The 27,837-nt window shown below is 45.5% G+C and overlaps 6 protein-coding genes across 11 annotated transcripts in view; 2 read left to right on the top strand and 4 right to left on the bottom strand.

Annotated features, from left to right (window-relative positions):
* LOC108148591 (proteoglycan Cow) overlaps positions 1-13,814 on the bottom strand; it is a 50,854-nt gene extending 37,040 nt beyond the window's left edge. Inside the window, exon 1 of one of the 3 annotated variants that reach the window (XR_005977680.1) lies at positions 13,313-13,814. Coding sequence is in view for 2 of the 3 variants with exons in the window: in XM_041709500.1 (XP_041565434.1) it covers positions 13,313-13,450 (138 nt within the window). In the remaining variant the exon portion in view is untranslated. The remainder of the gene's footprint in view (positions 1-13,312) is intronic. The other 2 variants (XM_041709500.1, XM_041709501.1) reach the window with 2 other exon arrangements.
* Positions 23-1,506, top strand: LOC108148702 (aminoacylase-1A). Its single transcript, XM_017275853.2, has 4 exons — positions 23-182; positions 239-730; positions 788-1,205; positions 1,261-1,506. The coding sequence occupies exons 1-4, from the start codon at positions 92-94 to the stop codon at positions 1,463-1,465; spliced, it is 1,206 nt and encodes a 401-aa protein (XP_017131342.1). The 5' UTR covers positions 23-91; the 3' UTR covers positions 1,466-1,506.
* LOC108148706 lies at positions 13,723-14,560 on the bottom strand. Its single transcript, XM_017275857.2, has 2 exons — positions 14,310-14,560; positions 13,723-13,942 (listed from the first exon to the last, which is right to left on the bottom strand). Exons 1-2 carry the CDS (start codon positions 14,513-14,515, stop codon positions 13,726-13,728), a joined length of 423 nt encoding a protein of 140 aa, XP_017131346.1. The 5' UTR covers positions 14,516-14,560; the 3' UTR covers positions 13,723-13,725.
* A 741-nt stretch (positions 14,561-15,301) lies between these two features.
* On the bottom strand, positions 15,302-19,226 carry LOC108148922. The gene is made up of 8 exons (XM_017276239.2): positions 18,803-19,226; positions 18,613-18,707; positions 18,357-18,539; positions 18,106-18,294; positions 16,630-18,047; positions 16,240-16,566; positions 16,071-16,175; positions 15,302-16,003 (listed from the first exon to the last, which is right to left on the bottom strand). Exons 1-8 carry the CDS (start codon positions 18,840-18,842, stop codon positions 15,943-15,945), a joined length of 2,418 nt encoding a protein of 805 aa, XP_017131728.1. The 5' UTR covers positions 18,843-19,226; the 3' UTR covers positions 15,302-15,942.
* Positions 19,227-19,617: 391 nt separating this feature from the next.
* On the top strand, positions 19,618-25,485 carry LOC108148807 (arf-GAP with coiled-coil, ANK repeat and PH domain-containing protein 2). Of its 3 annotated transcripts, none has more exons than XM_017276036.2 (10): positions 19,618-20,008; positions 21,454-21,570; positions 21,652-21,745; positions 21,811-21,975; positions 22,044-22,187; positions 22,554-22,849; positions 23,076-23,192; positions 23,257-23,415; positions 23,484-24,638; positions 24,693-25,485. In XM_017276036.2, exons 1-10 carry the CDS (start codon positions 19,956-19,958, stop codon positions 24,877-24,879), a joined length of 2,487 nt encoding a protein of 828 aa, XP_017131525.1. In that variant the 5' UTR covers positions 19,618-19,955; the 3' UTR covers positions 24,880-25,485. The 3 variants fall into 3 exon arrangements, with proteins under 3 accessions (XP_017131525.1, XP_017131524.1, XP_017131526.1); XM_017276035.2 differs by having other exon boundaries at positions 23,055-23,192; XM_017276037.2 differs by lacking the exons at positions 19,618-20,008; positions 21,454-21,570; positions 21,652-21,745; positions 21,811-21,975; positions 22,044-22,187 and adding an exon at positions 22,358-22,468 and having other exon boundaries at positions 23,055-23,192.
* On the bottom strand, positions 25,223-27,656 carry LOC108148808 (zinc finger and BTB domain-containing protein 17). Of its 2 annotated transcripts, none has more exons than XM_017276039.2 (3): positions 26,520-27,656; positions 26,327-26,460; positions 25,223-26,267 (listed from the first exon to the last, which is right to left on the bottom strand). In XM_017276039.2, exons 1-3 carry the CDS (start codon positions 27,583-27,585, stop codon positions 25,554-25,556), a joined length of 1,914 nt encoding a protein of 637 aa, XP_017131528.1. In that variant the 5' UTR covers positions 27,586-27,656; the 3' UTR covers positions 25,223-25,553. The 2 variants fall into 2 exon arrangements, with proteins under 2 accessions (XP_017131528.1, XP_017131529.1); XM_017276040.2 differs by having other exon boundaries at positions 26,330-26,460.
* Between the last annotated feature and the right edge of the window lie 181 nt (positions 27,657-27,837).

The raw sequence follows: 27,837 nt of genomic DNA, 5'->3' as shown, positions 1-27,837 counted from the left end.
ATAAAAAGCCTGCGGGTACCTCAAGACTATTAGTCCCAGTTTATCACTTCAACTGTCTGTGTTCCCATTGCCGAAGAAGACTTCATCCAAAATGAGTGCTGAGAAATGGGAGAACAATGAGGAGATTAAAATATTCCGAGAATATTTGCGTATTCCATCCGTGCACCCAGATATTGACTATAGTAAGGACTTCATTTAACAAGGTTTTACAAGTGTTTTAAGTTAATTATGTGTATAGCTGCCTGTGTGGAATTTATCAAGCGTCAGGCCGACTCCCTTGGTCTTCCCGTAGATGTGGTTTGTCCAGCTGTTAAATCAAAACCTGTGGTGATCGTTAAGTGGCTGGGAAAGCAACCGGAGCTTCCCTCAATCATTCTAAACTCGCACATGGATGTGGTTCCCGTGTTTCCCGAAAAGTGGACTCATGAACCTTTTGGCGCCGAAATCGATAAGGAGGGTAGAATCTTTGCGAGGGGCACTCAGGACATGAAATCGGTTGGCACTCAATATCTGGGTGCCATTCGGATGCTCAAAGCGAGTGGTTTTCAACCGAAAAGGACTGTTCACGTGACCTTTGTTCCCGACGAGGAGATTGGCGGTAGCCTTGGCATGGCAGAGTTTGTTAAAACCGACTTTTACAAGCAAATGAATGTGGGGTTCAGCTTGGACGAAGGAGGCACTAGTGCGAATGATGTTCACCATTTGTTCTATGCCGAGCGTATACGGTGGGGTAAGTAAATTTCACAGCGCTTACGTTAGGGAACTAAGAGCCTTTTCTTTTACTCAGTTCTTAAATTGAAACTTGGTGGAACTGCTGGCCATGGTTCACTGCTATTGCCCAACACCGCCGGAGTAAAGTTGAACTATGTGCTAAACAAGATGACGGAGTTCCGTGAATCGCAGGTTCAGCGACTGATTAACGACAAGAGCGTAAACATCGGCGATGTGACCACGGTGAATCTCACCCAATTGAGTGGTGGAGTGCAGAGCAACGTGGTTCCACCGCTTTTCGAGGCCATCTTCGATATGCGACTGTCCATCACCTTGGATCTGGTTGCCTTCGAGAAGCAAATTCGCGACTGGTGCGAGGAGGCAGGTGGTGGCATTGAGATCGAGTTTACCCAGAAAGAAGCTTATGTGGCACCCACCAAGATGGACGATTCGAACCCCTATTGGATAGCTTTGAAAGCCGCTATTGATGAACTGTGAGTAGAAGTTAGCTCTATTTCTATAAATTTAGTGTATCCTCTTATTTTTTAGAGGACTTAAAATAAAACCGATTGTCTGCTTCGGAGTCACCGACAGTCGATTTATTCGACAACAGGGAACACCTGCAATCGGTTTCTCACCCATCATAAACACTCCAGTACTCATCCATGATCATGATGAATTTTTAAAGGCCGAGGATTATCTAAATGGCATTAAAGTTTACAAGAAGATTATTCGAAATCTTTCTGAAGTCTAACCGATGTTTACTATAGTCGAATAAAAGTGAACTTATGTACCAAAACGATTATGTTTATATCCACCTGATTTATTTAACCTTATCTTAAACTCACAATTTACTAATTATGCTTTACGATACGCAATTTTAAAAGCAGACAATTTACTTATTGCTCGTAATAAATGAATTTACAACTGTTTAGCGAAAGTTGTCTCTGAAGTCTCTGAAGTTTTTGGCAGCCACAACTATGTACCTTTTCTCTAATCGAGTGCGTGAACTTTCTAACGAGTCCTGCCGAAAAATTATCCCTGTCTACTATGTCAATATGGTTGTTGTAATCTTTAAATGATTGTCGAAGGTCATCAACCCCAGCGAATTGTTCATATAACCTACGTTCCCGACCAGGAAATTGCATCGAAACAGGGAGCACAGGCGTTGGTAAGAACCGATTACTTCAAGGAAATTGAACAATGGCTTATGTCTAGACAAAGGTGTGGTCGGTACCAGTGAAACCTTTTACTTTGCCCCATTTTCCCAATAAATTAAGAGAATTTCGGGACTCTGAGCAAACTTTTTTCAAGGCAGATCCTCAAATCCATTTGGGCGTTGTCCTGGTGTTAATGCGGTTTTGGCGGCCCTCGGGCTCTTGCCCATTAACCACACTCCGATTCTGCTGCACAACCACAATGAGTGTGACCAGGCGGTCCCCTACCTGCAGGGCATTGGGATCTACAAGGAACTCATTTCGTTGCTGTACTAAGTGGGCGCCTAGCGCATCCGCCCTGTTTGCCCGCAGAACTAGGTGCTGTCATCGATGTGAAAGCATCGTAGAGCGAATTTGCGAGACACTGCTGCAAAGCGGACGAGACAGGTGGGAGTGAGTTTTGTCAGTTAGTCAAACAAAATAAATTTTAAGGGCCCGTCACCTGCGAGCTAGAGGGGCGTGCGGTCGGTTGTGGGTTAAACTGCTGCATGTCAGTCTCTGCAAATTGTCAGTTGGCCGGCACTTCGGAATGTCTGACATGTGAGTGGTGCCAGGGGCAATAAATTATGCTGGGGCCGCAGAATGAATAATGGCTACGTGTCCCGAGAAGAACCCCCTCTACAACCCCCTTTTTCGACCATTTGTGTCCTGGCTGCAACTGTGACCCTGCGTGCCGATTAGACATGTTAATGCATGTGTCAGGGCAATGAAATATGTATTGATGGCAGTCCAGCGGGAGCCCATGTCCTTTGTGCGGCCCGGAATTATGACAATTTATCAGGCGAATGTCAGTTACGTGGGGTGGCGTTTTTGGGTGGGGTTGGGTGGCACTATTGAAGTGCATTCCAAATGCTTTCCACGCAATTAACACTGACCATTAGTGGCGCCAGTTTGGCATAATGAGTGCAGTCCGGTTCCAGCCCTTTAACGCTCCCGTTACCGCTGGCAACTTAATGCATATAATTTTTACTTTTAATGAGCTGGCGGCAGTTGGCAGCACAGCTCGCTCACCTTTTTTTTCGCCCTCCATCGCCTCCTGTCTGCTCATCGCTGAGTGCACTTAATGCACCAAGTTTTTGCAGACCACCTGCCACGAACCCACTTGAAAGCAAGTTCTGGGCTCTGGGTTCCCTTTTCCACGGCGCTCTGCTTTGCATTTTAAATTTCCGCCAACTCCCATAATGTGTGTGGGAGGGGAAAAAGTTTGGCAACTTTTGCATTTCAATTTTAATTTCTTTGACCCACACTCGATGCAAACTTTAAGTCGAACCTGAGCAAATTCTTAATGGCCCACTCACACTAATTAGGGCCTCCAGAAGTTGGTGCGCCTTTAAAGACTCCTTCATTGCCTCCGGGGTAGAGCTCGAAATTTGAATTTGGCAGCGGACTCGTTTTTTTATTGCCGTCCGAAGTTTATGACGAATAAAACTCAACAATCACAATGAAAAACTCGTTCCTAATTAAATTCAATTTACTTGTGACTGCTGCGGCTCCATGTCCTGAAATGGAAGCCTCACAACATTATGGCCGTGCAATTAAAATCTAAGATTAAACAAGCTTAGACTTGTATCTGTGTTTAGTGTTCTCCTTAAGTACATTTGTGATCTAAATAAAGAGCTCTTATTCTTTGACTTTTTAGAAAATTAATAAAATGGACTATGCTCAAGAACATGAATTTTTTAAGATACTCGAAGAAGCTACTATATTAATATATTAAAGTCTTGCAAGTGACTTTTTGTAAAATAAATTAAAGAAATCCCAATTTATTGTTATTATCTTTAAATAAAAAATGGTATATTTAACATTTTAATTTTAAACAAAATATATACTTATAAAATAGTATGTTCCTATATTATAATTCTCGAAGGGAATTTTAGAGCTACTATTTTGACGTCAGCTGTATTTCGCAACACAAGGACGTATATTTGGCGGGGGACAAAAGTGTTTTTATGCGACACAAAGGCAATTGCCGCAGCACTTGTTCCTAATGTTACTGCTGCACAGTGGGACGAGCAGGTGACCAGGCAGCAGGTTTCTATTGCCACATGAAAATTAATTTTAAATTCAGTAAAAAGAAAAGTAGTGGTAGCTTAAGAACTCGAAGAGTGTGGAGGTTAATATGCCGTAGATCAAAGTCAGGCTGTAGATGAGATCCCATTTACCACTCGGCACACACATTTTTCCATTGTGAGCCATGGCAGGGAGAGCTTTCCGTTTCAGGGATAATAAACGTGGTTTAGAGCCACGTCCTGTTGCGACAGCAGCTGACTGAAAAGTGTCATTAAAGCGCAAGCACGCCCGCCCACACGCACTCACACGCTTAATAAAGTCAATTGAAGTCTCCATGGCGCTTATGTGTGTGCGGCAAATAATTTATTTTGTCGTTAAGCTTAACTCCAGCCATTGCAGAAAAAAGAGAGGCAAACTAATTAACTTGTTTAGCGCCAAAGCTGCGTAATTTCTACGCTCGCAGCTTAAGCTAAAGCGCCACTGCCGCCCCAAACTAATGAGCTCCTGGGTGTGCGGCTAGTGCTCGGTTGTGTGGGTGCGACATTAGAAGCGGGAATCTCCGGCAAAATTCTTCTAAAAAGTTGCGCCTGATTAAGCCCTTGCGGCCATGGGTGAATGTGGGACTTGGCTTGGGTAATGGCTCTCGGGAATTAAGCATCTAGTTTCACATACAGTCTCCAATGCAATACATACATTAAGTTACGAAGAGTTGGCTAAAAAATTAAGTTTTGCGACTAATTGTTTACAATGTATCTTCATACTACAAACTTTCATAACTTAAACAAATTTTAAAAGTTGTAATTCAAAACTTTCAAAGTGAAACTTAAATTCAACATACAGTTGAAATAAAGATTTGCTGATAATTAAAACACTTTTTTTTTGTACAAAATATGGGATAAGAAATGTAAGGCAATGGTTACATTTTTGGGTCACATGTCGCTATCATTGCCGATTCTTCAGTTCCTCAATAGTACATTCTCCAGGTCAGTTTATATAAAGGTACATTTTAATAAGGATTAATAGCGCAATGAAGTAAAAACCTAAAGAGATACTTGGGAATCGGATTCTGATTGGTCATGTATGTGTTTTTGTTTTTAAGTCAATTTATGGATATTATGAAAGAGTTGAAATTTTGTTTTTTAATGATTAAACAAAGTAGGGTAATGAACAGCAATGCAAATTTAAACAAAATAAAATCTTGTACTTATATGAATTCCTTTCTTTTCAAATGAGTCTCCGAATGCTGAAATTTCGACTGCAGCTTCTTTTCTTGCGTTGTCGCTGAACAAACTTTATTGCATACGCGAGGGCGCAGTATGAGACCGTGGCGGAAATGGCATTGCAAGTCAGGCCAAAAGAGGCAACAGCCAGAGAAATGGCGAAGAACATGCAAAAGCAATGCAAACTTGGCTTTCTCCGCCCCCTTCCCGCTGCGCATCAACGATTCGCGACTTGGCGTCGTCTGTGTGGGCCAGCAATTGCAATTTCATTTCCGTTCCCTGGCTTTTTATTCCCTTTTTTGGCCCCTTGTATATTTGCAGTCACCGTTTCGTTTATTTTCGAGAAATAAGTATTTTCGGTGGCTGTTTCAGCTTCTGTTTTAGTTTTTGTTTTTGTTTTGTTTTGGTTCTTTTTTGGCTTTTGCTCAGACTTTCGCACAGATACGGGGAAATTCTTGCATAAACTTTTGCAGCCAGCGAAGAAAGATGGCGGAGTTGGTATCTAATTGAAACGATGCTGAAGAATGTAGTTGGGTGGAGTGGCTGCTGCAGTGTAACAAAGTGCAACAGGAAGTGGGAACGGCGGCAGCTGCAATTGAATTTGCCACGAAAATGCAAAATGAAGCTGGAATAAAAATTTAATTTTCTCTTCCTGCATGATTGGAGTGGAGCAGAGTGTAGAAATGTTGCCCAAAGAGCCTTGAGCTCGGCTTTCTGCCAACAGAAAGTCAATCAACTGAGATTCTGTTGGTTGTCAAAGTTTAGACCTTGCTTTTCTACTTGTCATTGTCTGTTTCCGGATTTCTAAGGCTCCTCGGGCCAGCTAATTGCAACTTGAATGGAAAACTTTTGCAGCTTTTGTACCCAGGCTACATTTTAATACCCGTTTCACTTACAGTGTTTGCTTTGGCCCCCCAAGGCAGTTCGTCATTGACAAACGCTGCGTATACGCAATATTATTTTTTCAACTGTCAGCAGTTAGCCTGCAAAAAACTTTGCCAAGAGCCAACTTTTGGAGCGAGTATAAACTTTCGTTGACAATTTGTCAGGGATTTTTGTCCATTTCTTCGGGATTCAGGTCTTGGGACTCGGTACTCAATGCTGACTTGGCGGAAGAGACAATTTTCTGAATTTGATAACTGGCGGAAAAACTTTCGCCTGTGCTTTTAGTTTTTAAGAACATAATATCCGTCTTGGCTTGAATTCTTGCCGTTCACGTGCCGCCTAATTGCATAATTTGTATGCAGGATTTTGCGGCTGAGTGCAATTTCAGTGGAATAAAAACTTTTATGCTCTGGTCCTTAGTCAACGTTTCGTTTTTGGCTTTTGGTTTCGTTTCGAAGGCCTCCATTGTGTTTTGCTTTTATGCCGTAAATTATTATCGCCTGCATGTGTGCCGCTCCCTTTTCTCTTTGAGCCAAAGGATGTAACATCCTACCCAGCCCTTCGTTACCAACTTGCCAACTGTTATTATCTGTCTCCTTGCGCGTTCGTACATCCACGGGTCCTTTCTCTCTCTCTCTCTTGGCAGGATCCTAAAATTCGTGTGTGTCTGTGTGAGTTATCGCATACAAGCTATAAACTCACAGTCGAAGTAGCGAACGTTATAATTTATTTATGGTAATGCGTGCACACACACACAAAGACAACACGAGAAAATGTCTCTGGCAGAAAGTTTTATGTGCGCCATACCTAAGAACCTCACCGTGCACCACGCCCGAAACGTCGTTTCGTTTAACGTCCATGCCGAATCCCTTTATCTCGCTTTTAATTTTTCCGTGGCACCTTGCAGCTGAAATATTAAAACAACTTGTGCCCCACAACATTCTCGGCTTTTTGGCCTCAGAAACCCAGCAGCGAGACGCAACATGAGATTCCCTTGGCCATGTCAAATGCCAATCACTACATGAGGAGAAATTTAATATAGTAAATTGTTGTCAGGAATGTACGTCAACAAAGTCAATATCAAGATGAGTTCTTCGTTGCCATTTATGTAAGCGCAATGTCAAGCCAAAGCTAATGTCCGCCGGCATTATGTCTGCAAAACATGACTGAACAGAAAGGTCGCCTGAATTACGTATACGCATTGTATGCCCACAGGATATCATTGGATTCCATTTTGTATGGGAGGCTTTTTCATTTCAACTCCTACTTGTTCAAGGCATGGGTATATTGTGTTTGTCTAAATTAACTTCACAAAGTAAACACTTTTTTTTATCAAAATTAATGATTAGTGTATTTATAACATGTTTACGGTGTGGCTTAATAAAATTAAGGTGTATGAAAAAATCTTCTCTAACTATGATCTATTTATATATCATATTGTAACATATTGTGCAATAGATCTGAGAAAACTGGAAAAACTCAACGTCGACATACTACACTTTGTCATTTTTTCTGGGCTAAGTTTTGCGTCAACCCCAGACAAACAATTAATATACATAATTTGCAACTGTTTTCGTCGTCTCGAAATCACTGCGAGACTGCTGTCAGCAAACGCTCTTTGGGTCCTTTGGCCATAAATAATGACAGCTTAACAGCCTGGCACTCATCCGCCAGGCCGTGCGACATCCCATTTGACATGTGCTTAACTGCCATAATGCCTCAGATCCCCAATCCCCAATCCCCGATTCCCGAATATCTGGCCATTGTACCGAGTTGTAATTGATAGGCGATGCCAGGCGACAGTTTCGGGCGACAGAGACGCATCTTCGATTTGGGACGAGGCAGCCTCACCTCTCAAAAACTCATTAGTTGCAATATGTGGCAAGCTCTCCCAAACTGGACCAAATACTCGTCCGGGCATCATCCTGCAGCTATTAATTAAAATTGCAAACATTTCTCTCCGGCAGCCTTGGCTCTATCTCTGTGGCTCTATGGCTCCATGGCTCCATTGCTATGAAAATTTAATATTTGCCAGGCAGTAAATACAGATGTTGCTGGAGCAAACAAGAGCTGACAAGCCCACACACAGAGCTCGTCTTACATAATCAGTTAAGTGGCATACACATATGTACGAGGAGCTCAATAGCCGGACATACCGAGTCCTGAGTCCTGCAGCTGTTTTTGGTCCTGCCACACAACAATATGAAAGTGAAAAATGAGTTTGCTCAAGTTTTCCCCTTCGGAGCAAAAATATTTTAGTTTCGCCTTGGCTGACATCGAAGTTGTCTTGCTTCAAAACCAATTTGTCTTATTGGTAGGGGCGCAGTGCAAGATTTATGAAACGTTACTCTGCAGCAGGAGCCATAACAAGTGGCTCTTAGGCGGAACAAATACGCTTGTCCCAAATCCGAGCTAGGCACTTAATTAGCGGCAATGATCAAAGGAAAAACCACACTCGCATCCTGCGGCTGCTCTATCGCATTACGATGTTTTGCATACAGAGAAAAAATTACGTTTTATGTAGAGGACTAAAAACAATAATAAATACATGATAAGCATTTTAAAAAACAGGCAAAACTTTTCGGCACAAAAGGATCCCTCAATAATTTATAGGTACACAAAAAAAAAAAGAAAAAATTAAAATAGGATAAAATATTTTTTTTTAATAAAAACACTGAAGAAAAAGCTTTTAAAAGCAAACAATGAATTGCCCATTTTTTTAAGACATTTGGGACTCTTTAAATTTCTGAAAGTCACTAAAAAATGGCGTTAAAACTAATATAATAGCTGTAGTTCTAATATTTTTCCAGTGGATATAATATAGAAATTAAATTTCTTTGTGTAAGCGATTTGCAGCATTTTTTAACCTGAGCTGCAAGCCATTTGCCATTTCCAGGCAGTCCGTGTAGCACACATGCAGGCAATTTGCTAATGTGTACGTGCAGGACTCGACTCCTGCCACAAGGAAATTAAGCGAAGGGGTTGCGATTGGCAAGGACGCAGGCCAGGCCAAGGGAGACCATAAAGCAGACGAAAGCGGAATGCACAACAAGGCTGATAAGTGGGCGTTGGCGTGGGCGTTGCCCGGTGAACAAAAGAGTAAAGTGAGTAAAGTTTTGCAGCGGATTCATAAGTTTTTCTGTTCGCTTTTGTAGCTTTTATTTCGCCTTTTTTTTGGGGAGAACAGAGAAATTGGTATGTCTAGTTCTGGTCATATTTTCTTCAGACTGTGAGCTGTGTCACTCCTGGGAAATTTTCATCGCAGGAAGGCAAGAAAATTGCTGGTTTCAGACATTTCAGCTGCTGGAGTTCCCTCGCTGTTATTCGGTTGCTGGCATGCAATATGCAAATCTCTTTAGCCGGGGAGCCGTGGGAATGGTTCTGGAAATTGCAATGCTAATGAAACCCCGAACGGAACGAACTGCGCTCTCCAAATCGACTTGTTGTCTGCACCTGAACTTCGCTAAGCTCCCGGCTGTGAACACCTCCATTTGGCCCCGGTTCGGGCACCCTAAATAGGTGCTAATGCCGGAGCCAAATAGCCAGACAGCCGAATACTTATGTCGTTAGCTTTAACAGCCGTTTTTATAACTTCTCGGGCCATGATGTCCCTGCCGGCACACACATCACAGATCCTAGTTAGCATCCTGCAAAGTTTCGGCTGCGTGATGGCAATTTATGCAACAGTTTGACAACATAAAAGCGGAAGCTGAGACCAGACATTATCCATCTAGTGCCCATAAAGATGGATCCTAAACCAGTGGCCAGAGGGTGGATTTCAGCTACATGTAAAGCTGTAATTTCGCACCATTCTGATTTAGTTTTCAGTTTCGCTGGTGTGTCTATGGGAGTTATATAGTGTCTGCAGCACTAAGTGCCGCTTATACAAAATTATGCATATCAACTTTATGGCTGGCAGCTATTTCACACACAAAAACCCACCAGCTGAGATGTTTACACATAGCGGAGCAAAGGGAGCCACGTTTTGCATATATTACGCACTGTACGCTGCTATTGTGTGTGATCTGTGTGGAACTGAAGTCTGGTCCCGGGCACTTAGCTTATTTATATTTTACTCACATTTTATTCGCATTTTATTTTATGCTGCAACGACACAATTTCCCAGCGCTCAAAATGCAAAATGCACAATGCAAAGATTTATTCTCTGCTGACAAACAGAGCGTCATTTGTTGGTAATCGATGGATAAGAGCACTGACTTTCAGACTTTCCAAAGCTGAGTGGCTGTTTGTCTGGCTGATTATGCATATAGAGTGGGGGACGGGTTGGGGGCCAAACTAGGTATGTATGTCTGGGGATTATTGCTTAGTTGACAGCCAGCCAGTCGGAAATGCCTGCAAATCGGGCGAATTCATTGCGATCTAAGCTAATTTATTATCATTTTTATGACTAATGCAAAGCTTACAAAACGGATCCGAATTGGACCGGGAAATGGAAATGTATACCATGCATAAATCATAACGCAATCCTACAGCATCTTTCTCCCTTCCCCTGTGTGCGTGAGTATCCGTGAGCTTTTTCCTTTGTGCTTGATTAACGTCAACTGTTTATGGTTATTTATATTCTGCTGCATACTTTGAGGCCGTTTCCTTTTGGCGGGGATACACTAAATATGATTTCATTTATTTAAACGCCTGTATCGCAAGGCATCCTTGAAATATGTTTTCTTAATTTTTTGGCTAAAAACGATTTAGCCTTACATTTTGTCTCAAACTTTTGTGAAGAATACTCTTACGTTTTCACAGAATCTTTTCAATTAAAATGAAAATCTGGGCGTTACCAAAATTCCAGCCATGTGTCGGAAATTCAGTTCCACAGCAATAAGTGCGATTTGAATTCATTCTTAACTGCAGAAAATTAGGTTATATAAACTTTTCAAATAATTTATTCCATTTTGCGAATACTTGAAAAGCCAAAAGTTGGCAAAATAGAAAGTAAAATTCATTGCGAAAAGACGAAAATGTGCGATTAGACATTGTAAAAACTAAGCGTACGGAATATAAAATGGAAAAAGAAAAAAGAGATTTCGGGGACATCAAAGTGAAATTTATGCAGAAACAAAAGCTGAGGCTGTAAATTGATCGGTTGTTTGTATGGGTGACACGCACGAAAAACACAAATACAAGGACACATGTGGATTGGGTTTTGGAAACTGTTTAAAATTCTGCGTATGTGGTGCCTGCCAAAATTTTCAAATGCCTTATTTCGTGAATTTTTCTCCCTTTTTCTATGGAAACTTTTGCGAATCGCAATAATTTTTCTTGAAGGCCGCTTTTCTAAGAGTGTGTGTGTGTGAACGAGCACACACACTTGCAGAGCAAACTATTAGCACATACACACACAGACGCATTTTGAGAGAGGGTCTCAACAATGGCCGAGCAAAAATTACGGGGAAAGAGGAAGGAAACGCAGAGAAATAAAACCAAAATGGCAAACAAAACAAACACAGCACAACAACCAAACGGAATCGAAAAAGAAATAATAAAAAGGAAAGAGGAAGTGAGTTTTAGCAAGTCTCAATTTTAATACCCTTGCAAATCTAACAGAAGTTTAAATACTTATTTAAATATGTAGCTTATGTAGAGACCTGGATTTTCATTAATATTAATAATGTCCTTTTGAAATAAAGTAACATTATTAAATTAAACCTTTTTAAGCCCCCTTAACAAATTAAGATATCCAACAATATTTTTCTTTCAAAACTACAAAGCCAGATAATAAAGTCTTCCTTTTCCGTCTGTCTGACCCATAAATACTATCTGCCATAAAAAATTCATGATTTTATTTCCAAAATAGTTGTAATTAAAAATATTTTATGAACTGCTTTACAAAATTTCCTCCTATATTGTAATACCCATTTTTAAGGGTATAAAAAAAAACTAGTCCAGAGAAGAGAAAAGCTGGAGAGAAAGCAAAGCGCCTGGCAAATAATACAGGCAAATTGGCGAAAAAAAAACAGAAAGCGACGACGTTGCGTCTGTGACTAACAGTCATCGATGAGGGTGTGGATCGGGTGGTTTGGGAGTTTTCGGGCGGGTTTCTGGGTGGTTCGAGAGGTTCGGGTGGTGCGTGCTGGCAGACCGACTGAAAGCAGCTTAATGCTTACTTCATAGTTTTCGCTCAGCCAAACGACAACAAGACCGCCAAATGCTATTGATTTTCCTAAGTTGCCTGGTACCCGCACTCGTAGTCGTATCTTCCACTGGGACTTCTCCCGGATCGGCTCCGATTTCCGGACAGGTGCGTGCTAAAGACCTGAACCAAAAGGGAGCCATAGATAGCCCAGCACAGCCGGGTCAGCTCTTTGGAGACGGGAATACAGGCTACTACAAATCGGATTTGCGCGAGTAATTGGCACGTCGCATTCTTTTTTTCGAGCCTGAAAACGTAAAGCGGAAAAAAAAACAAACAACACGACCGGATGTTGTTGGTGTGAAACCTCAGCAACGAAGAGCTGGGGAAAAAAAAGTTGGGCAAATAAAAGCGCAATTGCGTTATATATGCCACAGAACACACCGAAAAAAATGGCTTTTTTCTTAAGCGTTTCGATGCTTTTTTTTTAAATGCCAAACTCTTGCAAGGTATCAATTTACCCTAGTTGTTTTTGATTTCGAACAAATTGGGTTGAATCAGCGTTAATCAGAAATCAATTAGACAATTTATACCAGTTATATACTTTAACTCATTAAAGCTCTGAAGTTCAGAAGTGCGCTGTTATTGTAAGTTATTTTTTTATCAATTTAACTTGACGTTACAAACAAAACAAAAACTATAGTGAATTTTAACTAAAATTAAAAATCGAAATTTTATATTTTACCCCATATCACTTTAGTTTAGAGGTATACTGTGATTATAAATTAAGCTTTCCTTAAATCGATGTGCTACTTTATACAAAATCAAACACATTTTTAAGGGGTTTTAAGACTAAAATCTCAAAAAGCTAAATTTCTAAAGGCTCCGCCAAGTTCTGCAGGTTGAAGGGAATAAGGGAATTTGATATCGAAATGATGGCAATGGATAAAAATATCTTAGATGATCTAGATAAAATCGATGTGTTTTTTTTTCTCCGTGCACCCGCACACTTGCTCCTCAAAGCGTTGGCAAATGTCAGCAGTCAGCTTAAGGCGTATTAAGTAGGACCCAGACAGGAAGAATGGGAAACTGGGAGGCCGAGATGGAGACGGAGACTCAGACCGGGAATTCAAGTCGTTGAGTGAATGGGGGCTGCCGTGAAGCCATTTGGGACTTACCTCATCGATAAACTCGAAATCGCCGCCCGTCTCGCCGACGTACTTCTTCTTGTTTCTGGCCTCCGAGCTGCCAATCAGGCTGGATGACATCAACACCAGCGCCAGACAAGCGCTGGCAATCAGCGGCGAGTGCTTCATGGCTGCTTAAAGGGTGTCCAACGGGAACAGGAACAGGAACAGGAGATGACAGCGGTGGCGATGGAGGAAGTGCTTCAAGCGATGCGCTCTGTTGACAGGTTCCGCTCTCGCTGGTCCTAATCGCTGGTGTCCTATGGAAAACTACGGACGCCTCCGGTTTTACGCACTCACGCACACGCACTGGCGCTATCCACGCACACACAATCACGCAGCAACTACGCTAAGCTATGAATGACAATGAGTTCGGTTTTGGGTATTCGTATTGGTTTTTGTTTCTATATTTGCTCTTGCAATCGCAGGCGCCTCCGCGGATGAAGTGCAGCCTGGACACGAATCACTGTAAAACTGAAGGCGACGCGGCCGAAACGTAAACTGAGCGCCGAGTCTAGCTTCTGGGTGGCAGCCATCGCGGTGGGCAGCATTGGAATTTTGCGACACCAGCTCCGTGGGTTAAGAGAGCGGCAGGATGCGCTAAGAGAGCCGCTGGAAGTCCTGGACGCCAGCAGGGTTGTCATGTTATCAGAAAATACAAAAAGTAAATTACTAACATATAGGATGTGAAATTAAAATATAATTAAAAGGCAATTTTTCATTTAATAAGTTTTTCCTGTGAAATCAGAAATTGGTTAAATGATTAAACTACTAAACAGAAAACGAAAATTAATTGAATTTATATCATCTACAATAAAAAAATATTTATTTTGGTTAATTAAATTCAATAATTGAAAACTATTCATTGTTTTTTATATTAAATAAAATGTATTATAAATAGAGCACCGCTGAAGTGTTTTCAAATACTTTTACTAATTTGAGAATGTAATTTAAAAACAGGACCTGAAGAAATAGATATCATACCCACCATTCTCCAATCCTTCGTTCCCAGTGTACCGCCCTGCGTATGCGCAATGCGTCCAAGATTTTTCCCTCTCTTCGCCATGAACACCATCCCCTTGCCGCTTGAGCAACAACTGCCAGGCCCTTCCAGACTGCCACCACCAACAAAACAGACAGCGACCAGCACTCGTCCAAAATCGATTTTCCGGACTCTCTTTCCGCGCCACCCATCGCCAGTGCTCTGGAATGCGGAATGCTATAATGCTCTGCCCGAAATTCTCTTAGGCGATAATTGACGGAGCCAAGGCAGCGGGTCGTGAACCTGCCACTGGCGCCCAATGCGACTTGAGTTCTTGCTGCTGGTGTCGCTGGCTGTTGATTTTTATGTATTGGCGCTTGGCACACTTGGACAGGGACAGGGACCGGGACCGGGCCAACGCCGCTGCTGTTGGCCGGGAAACCCCAAAACCATTTAGCGCGTCAGCATCAGAGCGTCTCAAAGGCTGGCCAACGCTGGCCCAAGCTGGCATGGCCCTGTAGCTGGAGTCCCAGCCACGTTGTAGCCGGACCCAGACCCGTAGGTTCTGTTAGTTTCAAATTAATAGCCACGCACACACACACACATACTGCGCCGCTGTGTGGGGTGTGCATTTATTATGTGAGTGAGCCTGTGCTTGCCTACTTTCGTCCTCGTCGTCGTCGTCACCGCGCTCCTTCTCTATTATAATGGCATCATTGACTTGTGCTTTGATGGCTGCTTTGGCCCGGACAGGGCCTCCTTTTGGTCCCTTCCCGCTCCCTTGTGTGGGTGTGGTGAAGTCCGCCTCCACTTGATCCCCATTTCGGCACGGACGGCTGGCGCCAGTTGCTGCCTTTTTTGAATATTCGGCTCACACTTGCCACCGCCGCTGCTGCTGCCGCCTTCAGGTCCGCCCTTTTCCACTAGGGTCGCGTTACTTTCCGGAATTTGTCGGTGACCATGGGGCCTAAAACTCCGCTCCGCTCCGTCGGCAACGATTCTCTTGTAAAACTTTACATTTTATTGGATTTCCAAATGATTTTCAATCAACAAGTCCATGTTATGCAATATGTAGTATGTGTACAGTTATTGTTATTGTTTTTTGCAGGCATTGCAATTGCTAATCAAATTGATTTTCACACTTTTGTTCAATGACTCGATAAAATGGCTTTCAACTACACGCTACTAGCAGGACCTGTGCTTCATGTCACGGCTTAAAAGCTAAACATTGTACAATAGATACATGACACCGCTTTAAACGTGACTGCACAAAGCACTTATTTTGATTATAAACACAAAACAAAAAATTGTATGGTAATGTGGTGGATTAATAATTATTTTTTGGTTAGTTACAAGTCTTAAACGCTTTCTAAACGAATGGAAATGCCTGGAAATGATTATTATTTTCGGCTGGGAAGAATTGAACCCTAAACGTATGTTTGCGACTTGCAGCAGCTGCTTTTTGTTCACTGGGCGCCTAATGTTGCTAGTTCGTAATTTGCTCTAAATCCTACATAAAAATATATATCTTGTATAAAAACGTGAATACTATTAGCTGCGCTGCTGACGACATTTTTTTGGCCGCACTTATTTTATGGCTAATAAAAATTGCTTTTCTGCCGGAGATTCCGTTCATGTTTTACAAATGCACTTTTAGAGATTCCATGCGGCTCACAATACGGCGACGCAACTCGGCATATCTGCAGCAAAGTTTAGATTTTCAATATGACATAGCTTCTGGGTATTTAAAATATTTTGAAAACTCACCTTTCCTTTATTTTGGCCACTTCGCGAGCCACTTCCTGATCGTAACGCTCTAGAATGGCACGGCACTCGGGCAGCGATAAATTCAAAAATTGAGCAACTTCATTACTACATTAAGATAGAACAACAAACAATCAACGAAATGCGGTCACAATTTTTTAGAGTGACTTGCCTGATTTCATCAGTTTTGCGTGAGTCCACTAAAAACATACGAGCCACATCCTCATGAGGTCCCAAAGTGACGCGCGTTATTAGAGGATACTCGTCATCCTTCAAACGCTTCTGCTCCCCATTGTCGCGCACAATGAAGAGCGAAAAGTTGCCCGGCGAACTGTCCACCTTGTACTTTTCCAGCACCAAGTTGATTACCTCTGTGGTGGTCACCATCGAGGAAACCCACACAGACATTTGAGAACCGTAGGGAGGCGTAAAGAACGACGTCTCCCGATTGTAGTAGTGACCATTTATAGAGCACCGACGTTTCAGCTTGGTACGAGAGCTGTTAATGAAAAAGTATTTGGATGACAAAGCAGATCGGAAAATCACAGCTTGTGTAACTCACCGACGGTTGCCACTGCGTCGCTTGATGGCTGCAGCTCCGGTGCGCGGTGGTCTCCTCAACACCACGCCATCCTCCGTCACGTGCAAGCCGGCAGATTCATCTCCAGCTCCCTCGCTTGCCGTATACAACTCCTCGGTTTGCGTGAGCTCGTCGCCGGCAGCTGCTCCACTGGTAATGGACGGAGCATCTGCACGACTTGACTCACCTTCGCTGCCGGCAGCCACACTCTCTTTGGGATAGCAGTCCATTTGGATTTGGATGTACCGAGGCGGGATGTCGCTACGCCTCATGGTGGCCAGCCGTTGGGGACGCAGTGTGGCCTCGTCGTCGTCATCGCTGTCGGAGTACACAAAGCAGCTGGGTCCCGATTTGGAGCGGTTAATGCCCTTCTCGAAAAGCTGCCGCCCCTGCTGATATGGCTTCTTCTGCTCCCTGCTGGCCACTGTGGACGCGGAGGCCGATCCGCTCTTCTGCAGGGCGTACTGACGCTGCGTGGAGCGAGGCGAGTCCACACTGCTTCGCAGGTTCATGGTGTCGTTGATTAAAGCAGGATCTATGGAACGCAACGCATGCTCGCAGTTAAAGCTTTTGCTCATCACCGAGTTTTCGCCATAGAGCTTGAGGGAATCGTGGATGCGAGAGGGATCAATGGGCTGATTGCGCTTCAGGGTGCCCTCGTTGGGCTCCTTAAAGGAGTTGGTCCCGTTCACATAGTCCTGGTGCACGCTGCGCTTAAAGTCCTCGAAATCCATTGGCTTCAGTGTAATATCATCGCAAGTCTCAAAGTTGTCCAGAGAGGTCTCTGTGGTGGACACCGTCGTAGTATTCTGCGTGTTGGTATTGGCCGTCAACGATCCCGTGGCGGTCATAAAGTTGTCCGAGCTGCTGGTGTTGGTCGAGGCCGATTGTGTGGAGCTCGATTCAGTGGTGGTTGTGGTGTCAGTAGAGGTTTTGCTTGGCGAGCTGTCGCTGGAGGACTGCGACGACGGTAGTTTGACAGGCATGGTTTCGTAGATTCGATCCTTGTCGTTGTGGCGTCTCTCCACCTGAAGCAAATCGTCGATGTCGTCCCAGTCCAGCTTCTCTAGATTGTCCAGCTTGGAAGGAAGCGTGCTGGACACACAGCTTGTGCTAGCCGTGGGCGCCTCCACTAGAGTACCAGAAGAGTCCGTTGTGGTGGTATCCTCGTCATCGTTAGACACCTTCCCATTGGTCACCTCTTTGCCGTTTCCTGTAGTGTTGGCCGAGGCATCTTCTGGGGTTGTGGGCAATTCGGAAATCTCATTCAGGCTGCAGGAGTCGAAGGTCATGCTCTCAGAAAGTGAGACATCCGTGGAAAGCTGGTCCACCTCTGCCGTAGTGCTTGTAGGCGGAGCCAGCGACTCGCTAGCCTCGTTCTCCTTGTCCGAGCTGCTTTCCTGTGGGTATAATTTACATTAGTTGCTTAGTTCTTAGTTAATTATAGAACAGGCTTACATTTGCCGCCTTGGACACGCGACAGGAGTTCCTCTTGCGCACTAATATGCGCTGGTCGTCGTCTTCCTTGAGGTGAATCACGCCCTGCACGCCCCAATAAACTCGAAGTGCTCCTTCCAGCACCAAGCGGTTATTGACCTCGCGGCTGCGTATCTCCAGGCTTTTGTTGTCGTAGAATTGGTTGTAGACCTGCCCATAAAAAGGGAATTTAATGAGTCACATGTATCGGCTTTCCTGAATTCGAACTGCACCTTCAGCTTGGACTCCAGATGATCTCGTGGGAGTGAGGGGCCATTGGCCTGCGCTCCAGCTGGTTTCTGGGCCCCCTTCAGTCCGTAGCTCTTGTGCGATTCCACCCGGGTGCCGTGGCCAAACAACTGGGGTCCGAACAGAGCTCCATAGCAGGGCACATGACAGTAGGGCACTCCCTTGTGCTGCAATATTATGATTATGATTAGGAGGTGTACGAAGATCATATGACCACCGACCAACAGGTGATCCACTTACCTCAGCATGCTGGCCGGGATTTAAGCGCTTGCCGCACTCCTCGCAGCGCAAACATTCCGGATGCCAGTCGTAGCCAAGCGATTGTTTACGTTCCGCTGCGCGGGGAATAAATAAATATAATTTACAAGTTATTTACGGATCGGTATGTGTTTTTTTTTTGTGTATGCGTGGGTGTTTGTGTTCGTCTCACCGAAGTAAACGGGTTTGCCGCACTTGTGGCACTTCCACATTCTGGATTCCAAACAGGTCAGCTCAACGATTCCTCCGGGAATGGGTGTGTTGTGCTCCTCCTCCGTATTTAGAGAGTTGTGACGTAAAAGACGAGTTTTATGCAAATGAGGCGATTTAAAGCGGACACGAAACGCAAATAGAACGCAAGACAAAGGGTAAACACATAAGGGGGCGTGAGATTCCGATAGGTCACTGGGCCAGTTGGGTTGTATAAAATGCCAAACTCATAGTTTTATAAATGAAACTGGCACTGGGCACACCCACACAAAGTGCACAAGGCGTGTGCATCGAGGTTCGGTGCGTTGTTAAATAGATAATTGCACCAAAACCAAAACAGCACCAGCAAAAAGAGAACAGAACAATGAAACAGTGTTGGGCAGCGGCTACAGCAAATGGCAGCTGTACAGCACTGGAAGTGTTTGGTTTTCTTATTGGATGATGTGGTCACCCCAAATATCAGTGCTGGCAATGCTGTAGAGCAAGTTATGTATTTGTAAATGGAAAACATGTTTTAAAAAAAATTCTAACAGAGAAAGATAAACTGATTTTTTAAACGATTTTCCCTTTAATATTTTGATAAAACAGATGTTTTAAATCTATAACTTTAATCTCTTAAGCATTAAAGCATATTTAACCTTTAAACGGTATTCTTAAAAATAAATGATTTCAGAAAAGTAACGGAAACTAAATTTACCAAAATTAAAAAAACAAATTGTCCCGCCAAAGTGTGTGACCGTTTGATGCTATAGGATTTTTGGCCGCAATAGACGCGGCCACACTATTCGAGTAGAAAGTGAGACGGTTTAATTGTTGTCTCTGCGCGCTGTGTAATCTTTGTTAATTTGGCCCCAAATCGGGTAAATCGACGAGTTTGGCTAATAAGGGCCAGTGCTTAACAAGTGTGGCCGTCCAATGTGGACGATGCAAGCCGATCCTTAATCATCGGCTGTCCGCAATTAGGTTTTCCAGAGCCGCCCTCGAAAATCGTCAATCGAAATCTCCAGCCAGGAAGGCAAAAAAGCAACAGGCCAAAAAAAATTCACAGGCCTCAATTAGCAAAATAGCCAACAGTGCAAGTGCTGCGTGCGTGTGTTCCGTGTTTCGTGGCCAAAATGCGCGCCACCATTGAGTTCGAGGAATGCCTGAAGGACTCGCCCAGATTCAGGTGGATATCATCCCGCCCTCATCTCTCATCCCCCCCTAAATTTGCACTTATTTTAACTGAGACTTGCATTGTTCCATTTAGCGTGACTGGTTGCTATCAAAAACCAGATACAGCCCACCATTACCCACCTCCCCAAAGCAGACCCATCCCCCTCATTTGCCCCCTCTCACCTGTAAACGCGGCTTAATCATCCATCGAACAAACTTTGTCCCGTCAGCACTGCGGAATGTTCAAATGAGCCTCCCCCCCCCTTTTCCCAGCTAATTGTCGATGCTCTCGTCTATATCGTCTCCATGTTTGCTGCTGATTGATAAGATTTCACCCGAAATGCCCAATTGTCTCCACTAATCGCGCCCAAAGACAAAGCTTTCCCCCGTGAATGGTGCTCAAAAGCGGCTATAACTCGTTTAAGAGCAGTCAAATCCCCACTTCTTTAAGCACCTGCAGTAGATTGTGTTTGCAGGAAACCGGAAATAAAGGTTATCTTCGGGGTCTGAAGCTTAGAATACCCTTGCTGAAGTACTATTTTTCGATCATCGCGGCTTTGGCAGCCCACAACTTTATACACTAAGAATATTATGAACTAGGGAGATCTTTCTGATAGCATCATCATAAATTTCAAAGTTTTTAAATCTTTTGTATAATAGGTTTAAGCTTTGTAATACATTCGTTAGGTTTTCTAGAAACAGTAACAATTCCTAGAACAGTAATATATATAATATAACAATATATAGTCGATAAACTGCTGAGTTTATAATAATTATTATCAGAAAAAATGGCATAATGCTCCTTTGACTCAATCGTCTCTATGGCAACTTTAACAAGAAATAGCTTTTGAATTACTGAAGGTCATGGCTTATTATCTGCTTATTACTGTTCAAAAAACTGATCCAGAGTAACTATAGTATAAGGTTTCGCAGATATCAAGTGCAAACTGCTGGTCCAAATTATAACACCCTTCGAAAAAGTGCAATGAATACAAAGTTAAGGAATACAAAGTTACAAGAATAACAATACCCTCCGATAGAGTACGTTAAGAGAATGAGTACAAAGTTAAGACAAAAGCAATGCGCGAGAAATCGATGGATGGCACAGGGGGGAAGAGGCGAGAAAGACCCGACGATACAAAAACTTGTCCCCGGACGGGCTCTATTTTGTGGCGAGTCGTCTCCAATTGGAAGCGCAAACAGCGCTTTAATAAGTCCGCATAAATTAAAAGTGTCAACATAAACAGAGGCAGAGTGTCGGCCCCATACCCTTTGCCCATTTGCTGCCCCCCGCGCGATAACTTCTTTGATTAAACTGGATGATTATATTTACCCTGTTCAGCCAGCCAGCCAGTCAGTCAGAGACCATTTTAATCGCCAGTTTACCCATGCCGATGCCCATCTTTTGTTTACATCTCGACAAGATTGTGCTAACGTTTTCAATTTGCCTTTCGCCAGACAATTTGTGTCCAAGGAGGAGAGCGACATTGAGCACTTGGAGCGGCGTCTGGAGAAAATCATCAAGCTGTGCAATGTGGCCGTGGACTCGGGCAAGGAGTATGTCAAGAACCAGAGGTAAACAACTCACTGCGCCATTTTCCATCCTCATGCATATTTATGGGCATCGATTCTCCGAATTCTTGTGTATCTCCATAGCGCCTTTGCCATGTCCTTGTGGGATCTGCAGCAGCACTTTCTCGACAACAAGAACGCGCACAATGCGCTCGGCAAGCTGATTCACTGCTTTCAGGTTTGGCTCCTTCCTGTTAGCTTTCTTATGCTTTGTATAAACTATAAATTCCGATTGTCTTGCAGGAGATGAACAAGTTCCACACTATTCTGTTGGATCAGGCTAGTCGCACGGTGCTGAAAAACCTCAGTGTGTTTGTCAAAGACGACATCAACCAGGTGAAGGACTACAAGGGACATTTTCTCAAGGTTTCCGAGGGCTATGACAATGCGTTGATCAAAAACGCACAGGTGGGTTGGGGCTACTGGTCGAGAATATACGATTACTGGAGCTAAGAGTTACATTGCTCTTTTTACAGGCTAGTAAAAACCGACCGCAGGAGATGCAGGAGGCTGCCAATATCCTTTCCGCCTCCAAGTCGTGCTTCCAACACACCGCCCTGGACTATGTCAACTACATAACTCTGGCGCAGGCTCGCAAGGTCCCCTCCATACTGTCCACGGTAAGGAAAGGGCGGGTGCCAAGGTGCCGCCAGATACCGCTTATCTGCCCCGAGTGCCATGAATGAAGTGGCCCGCGACCACTAATCAAATAAGTTGCTGGGGTTTATTATGCTTATGACGTCACCGTTGTGATATCAATGTGCATTTGTGTGCGTTTTATATCTAAAACCATTGATCAGCATGTTGAGTCAGTTGTGCGCTGGCCAATGCGTCTCAGTTGTCTATCAGGAGAGCTCGGAGCTGGATTGTCGCTGACGCTGTCGCTGTTGCCGTCGTTGCGGTGCGGTGGAAAACGAGAACAATAGCTGCTTTACTTGGGCGAAAGCACGTTTTCATGCTGGTCTCCTCTGCTCTTTTTTTGGCAGCTGTTGGATTACTATCAGGCGTGCGTGACCTACTACCACCAGGGCTTCGACCTGTGCAACGACTTCGACGAGTTCTTCAAGAACATCAGCGAGGATTTGAACGCGCTGCGCGGCGATTACCAGCAGCTGGAGAAGGCCATGCAGAACCGCCACATGAGCGTGAATCGCTACTGCGACTCGAACACCAACAGCACCTCCAACAAGATCGAGGGCTACCTGTTCAAGAAGAAGTCGAAGGGCTTCAAGACCTGGTGCCGACGATGGTTCTACCTCAGCGACAACCAGCTCGTCTACAGGTGGGTGCGCGTTTGTTAGGCGCTAACTACTGCTACTGCTTCTCATTTTGTATTGTTTACTTTTGTATTGTACATCCCCCGAAATGCCATCCCATCTGCTTGCTTAGTTAATCAATCGTCTTCTTTTCGTTTGCCACATTTTGATTTTGTGATGTTTTTGTTGTGTGGTGTGTGATGATGTGATGTGTGTGGCCGTACGCTGAAGTGATTTGGATTCGCATTGCAGAAAACGCAGCAACGAGGACTCGTTCTCAGTCATGGAGGAGGACCTGCGCATCTGCAGCGTGCGTCCGGTGAACGAGGGCGACCGCCGCTTCTGCTTCGAGGTCATCTCGCCGACCAAGTGAGTACTTGATGTGTGTGTGTGTGTGCGACTTGCCATAAATATAAAGTTCCCTTCCCTTCAGATCTCACATCCTGCAGGCCGACTCCGCCGACATGCTCTCCCTGTGGATTTCCGCGCTGCAGCACAGCATCGGTGCAGCCATCCAGCATGACTCCACGCATCACTCGCGACCACAATCGACGAACACACCCAACAACGCTCTGCCCGCAAAGCGTAGAATGTATGTTTGATTCATTCTGCAAGTTCCCCTTGTACTAACTATATTGTATTGATATCAATATGCCGCAGCCACTGGGAGGAGTTCCTGAAGATACCGGGCAACGCCTATTGCTGCGACTGCAGGAGCCCCGAACCGCGCTGGGCCTCCATCAACCTGGGCATCACGTTGTGCATCGAGTGCTCCGGCGTCCATCGCAGCCTGGGCGTCCACTACAGCAAGGTGCGTTCCCTAACGCTGGATGCCTGGGAGACGGAGAACGTGAAGGTGATGATGGAGCTGGGCAACGAGGTGGTAAACCGCATCTACGAGGCACGCGTCGGCGATGACTGTGCCCTCAAGAAGCCCACGGAGCAGTGCGAGATCGGGGTGCGCGAGGCCTGGATAAAGGCCAAATATGTGGAACGGCGGTTCGTGTGCGGCATGCCCAAGCCGCAGGAGCTGCTGGCCAGCGAGACGGCCGAGGTCCTCAGCATAGACAGTGGCGGCGTGGTGGAGGACGCAGAAAGTGGCGTCAGTGGAATCGCCAAGCGGGCCACCCTCTCGCTGGGCGGCACCCGCAAGTGGGCGGTGAAGAAGCTGCGGCGAAGGCTAAAACAGCGTCCGCTTCCCAAAACATTGAGCGACGATCCGAGCATCTATAACACGGCCAAGACGGGCGACGAGTTGGACGACGACGATGATGACGAATCCATCAACATTCCTTCGATGTCACTGAGCATCTCGCGCGACGACTTGCTGGTGATCGGTGATGACTTGGCCCTAGACAGACTGGAGACTCCGGGTATTCTGGGCAGTGATCAGGAGAGCACCGATGGCGAGTCGGACGCGGAGACCCCGGAGGAGCTGCCCTTCTCGCAACTGGACGCCAATCAGCTGCTGTACATGGCCTCGGTGGTGCACAATCTGCCGGTCATGTGCATGGCCTTCGCCCTGGGCGCCGACAAGGTCTGGAAGAATCCCCAGGACCGGCAGCGATCGTTCCTGCACCAGGCTGTGATCTCCGGCTCCGTGATGGCCTGTGAGTTCTTGCTCCTGAACGGAGCCGCCATTGATGCCGTGGACGAGCTGGGCTACAGTGCCCTGCACATATCCACGGCCAAGGGCCACATCGCCCAGGTTTATCTGCTGCTGAAGCACAAGGCTGCCTACGACCTGGCCTCCAGTGACGGCAAGAAGGCGCTGGACATTGCGGTGGACCAGGAAAACGCCGACATAGTTACACTGTAAGTGGATGAACCCCTTGCTTAGCTTAGTTACTCACTCGTTTCCCTTTGCAGACTCCGATTGACACAACTAAATGACGAGATTGGACCCAACGATGAGTACAACGGGGAAGATGAGACGTACAAGAACGTAATGAAGGACTTCTCCAAGTTGCCCGCCAGTCAGACGCGGGTGCTGCGCCAGCGACACGACTCAAACACCCTGGAATCGCAGCGCAGCTCGCTGACCAACTCCGACTAGCAGCGGCAGATGGTGGGTCGCAGGAGTTAGAAACTTGGTCGTTATTAAGGATATTGTTCCGATTAGTAGGCTAGGGTGCATATTGGATTGTTATTGGCTTTATAACGCCTTAAGCAGGCATGTTACACGGTTTCGATTTCCGGAGGAGGGAAGTCGGTGCGGGCTTGTTTCCCTAGGCAATCGCAATCTCATTTGAAAAGCGCTTCCGATTATACAAGAAAATATTATTCATTGCATTTTTCATTCGAATGGCGGGCATGACCATTCGTTTTCCCTTAAGCGCATTTTGATTACCGTTCTCTGGCGTTTAGCTTAAGTTTAAAGTATTCGTAGAGACGTTGAGTTTATTAAAAATACGTGTATTTGCCTATCATATTGTACATCGTCTTATGTGCTATTTATTAAACGATATTGTAAAATGTACGTCTAGCTATATTGGTATCCTGTTACGGAGCTGTTCCAAATGTTCCGATTTGTATTTGTTAGCTAACTGTTTAACGCTGCATGTTTTCTAAATGTTTTAACACTATCACGTTGATGATATTTGGTGCCAACTGTTGTGAGCACTTTACGTTCGCGAATAAAGTTGTAAAATATTCAGAGCAAGGTGGATGTTTTTAGGTGAAGCAATTGTCTTGGTTTCCCACAACGTCAGTGACTATTCTACCCTGGCTCTACACAGCCTGGAACTCGGTTTCACTGATCTCGGGCTCAGATATGTAGTCCGCGGACTTGCTCTTGACCTTGTGCATAGTCGTAACATGACGCTGGACGGCACTGCGATCGTTGAACTGCCGGCCGCACTGTTTGCAGGAGAACATGACGCCGGCGTGCGTGACCAGGTGGCGGCTCAGGCCCGAAACATGGTTGAAGCTCCGCTGGCAGAGGTGGCATTTGTGTGTCCTCGAGTTGCCCATGTGCACTCGGCCGATGTGCTGCTGCAGATTGGACTTCTGGGCGAAGCAGCTCGAGCATTGGGGGCACTGGTGGCGCTTGGCTCCCGTGTGGATGTCCATGTGCCGCTTGAGCACTTCGCGCTGCGAGAAGGACGAATCGCACTCGCTGCACTTGTAGGGCTTCAAGCCAGTGTGGATGATCATGTGGCGCTTGAGGGAGCTGGCGCAGGACAGCTGCAGCGAGCAGCTGGGACACTTGAGCGTGCCGCCCTTGCCGCTTTTAAGGCCTTTGATGTGCGTATTGTGGTGGCGCGTCAGCAGTTTCTGCGTGGCAAAGGCCACCGGGCACAGATGACACTGAAAGGATTTCACCGTGTCCGTTACCCTGCCGGCCTTTGGTTGAGGGCAATCTGAGACCTGCTTAAACACAAAGTCACTCGATCTCTTGCATTTCGCGGGCAACTGCTCGTCCCCTTTGTTCGGCTCCTTTTCCTGAATAGGCGATACATCCGTTTAAAATAAATATACTATGAAATCAATAAGTTAATTACCACAATTATGACGTTCTCGTCAAAATTAAAGACCTGTTGCTCTTCAGAAATCTCTGCATTCAGGTTAAACACAACGACATCTTCGATTTCCTCCGTCTTCTCGCCACTGAACTGAATCTCGCCGTCTTCCTTGACTAAGTTAAAGGTTGAATGAGTTTAAATGTAAGCACTTTTGCCAGAGATTCCCACTCACTGTTGTAGGAGGTAATGCCGTCGTCCTGGTCGAATTCGGGCGCGGAGCCGGGCTTCTGATCCTCCGAACTGTTCGAGTTGATAATGTAAATGTCTCCATCCTCAGTGCGCACCGTATCGACCATGTCCCCGAAGTCGTTTCCGCCCTCCGTGGGCACCACTTCCTCCAGTTCGAGTGTGTCGATGTTGACTTCGTTGGCAGCCAAAGGCTCTGAATTGCACTCAAGTATAAATTCCTCATTCTTTTCCTCTTTCATGCGCTGTGACGCCTGTGGCTTGCTGGTTGAGCTTAGGCGCCGCTTGGGTGGAAGCTTCAGCTTGAGCCTGGACGGGGAGGAATCCTCTTTCACCTGCGCCTTTGAATCTACCTCAGATCCTTCCAAGGGCTCCCACTGACCGGCCTTCTTCTCGGCCAGATACACCTCCAGTTCGCCCAAGAGCATGGCCAGCTGCTCCTTGCGCATGTCCTCGCTGACCTCGTGGCGCAGCTCCTCCCGCACCTGGCTGCGCACCTCCTCGGCCAGCTCGTCGCGCACCTCGCTGCGCACCTCCTCCGCCAGCCCCTTGCGTATCTCGGTGGTCAGTTTGGCCCGCAGTTCCAGGCGGGACTTGACCAGCCGCTTGTTGAACTCCGCCGCCTGCTCCTCCTTGAACTCCTCGCGCCACTTATCGTCCTGCAGCTTCCGCACCTTGTCCTGCCGTTCGATGAACGCAATGGAGTCCTCGAACTCCAGCTCGTCCTCGTCGTAGTCATCGGGATCCTTGGAGAAGACGCGACTCCGCTTGCCCAGGCCCAGGAGGCGGATGTGCTTGCGCAGCTTCTTTTCCGATGCCTGGCAGCGCTGCCGGAAGAGGAAGGACTTCTCCAGCTGGTAGCGGCACTCCTGGCAGATCCGCTTGGGCAGGCTGTCCGCCGCCTTGGCGTCCAGAGCGACGCAGGCCATCAGACGCACGGGAATCGAGAGCTGCGAGTCGTCCTCCTCGAAGATCGCGTACGCATCCTGGTGCTCCTTGAGGCACAGGCGGCAGAGGGTCGCCAAATCGGGATACGACGCCGGCGCGTCCATGGAATCGGCTGTTTTTGGGTATTCCAACTTATTTACTCGGTGGCGTCTCTGGACATCGCATTAGTGTGACCGCAAGCAGGGCGGCTAAAAATACCTATGTACTTTATGGTCAAAAGCAAGTCAACACAGCCACACCTTTTTTTTAAGTAGATGTTTGAAATAAAATCTTAAAATTGTTGGTTTTTTAAAGGCCCAACAATTTAATTTCACAAATTAAGTTTAATATCGTTTAGATTACACTTTTTTTTGTGC

The sequence above is a fragment of the Drosophila elegans genome, unplaced genomic scaffold, assembly GCF_018152505.1.
Source record: "Drosophila elegans isolate 14027-0461.03 unplaced genomic scaffold, ASM1815250v1 contig_476, whole genome shotgun sequence".
Classification (NCBI taxonomy): Eukaryota; Metazoa; Arthropoda; class Insecta; order Diptera; family Drosophilidae; genus Drosophila; species Drosophila elegans.
This window is presented reverse-complemented; position numbering and strand designations above follow the sequence as displayed.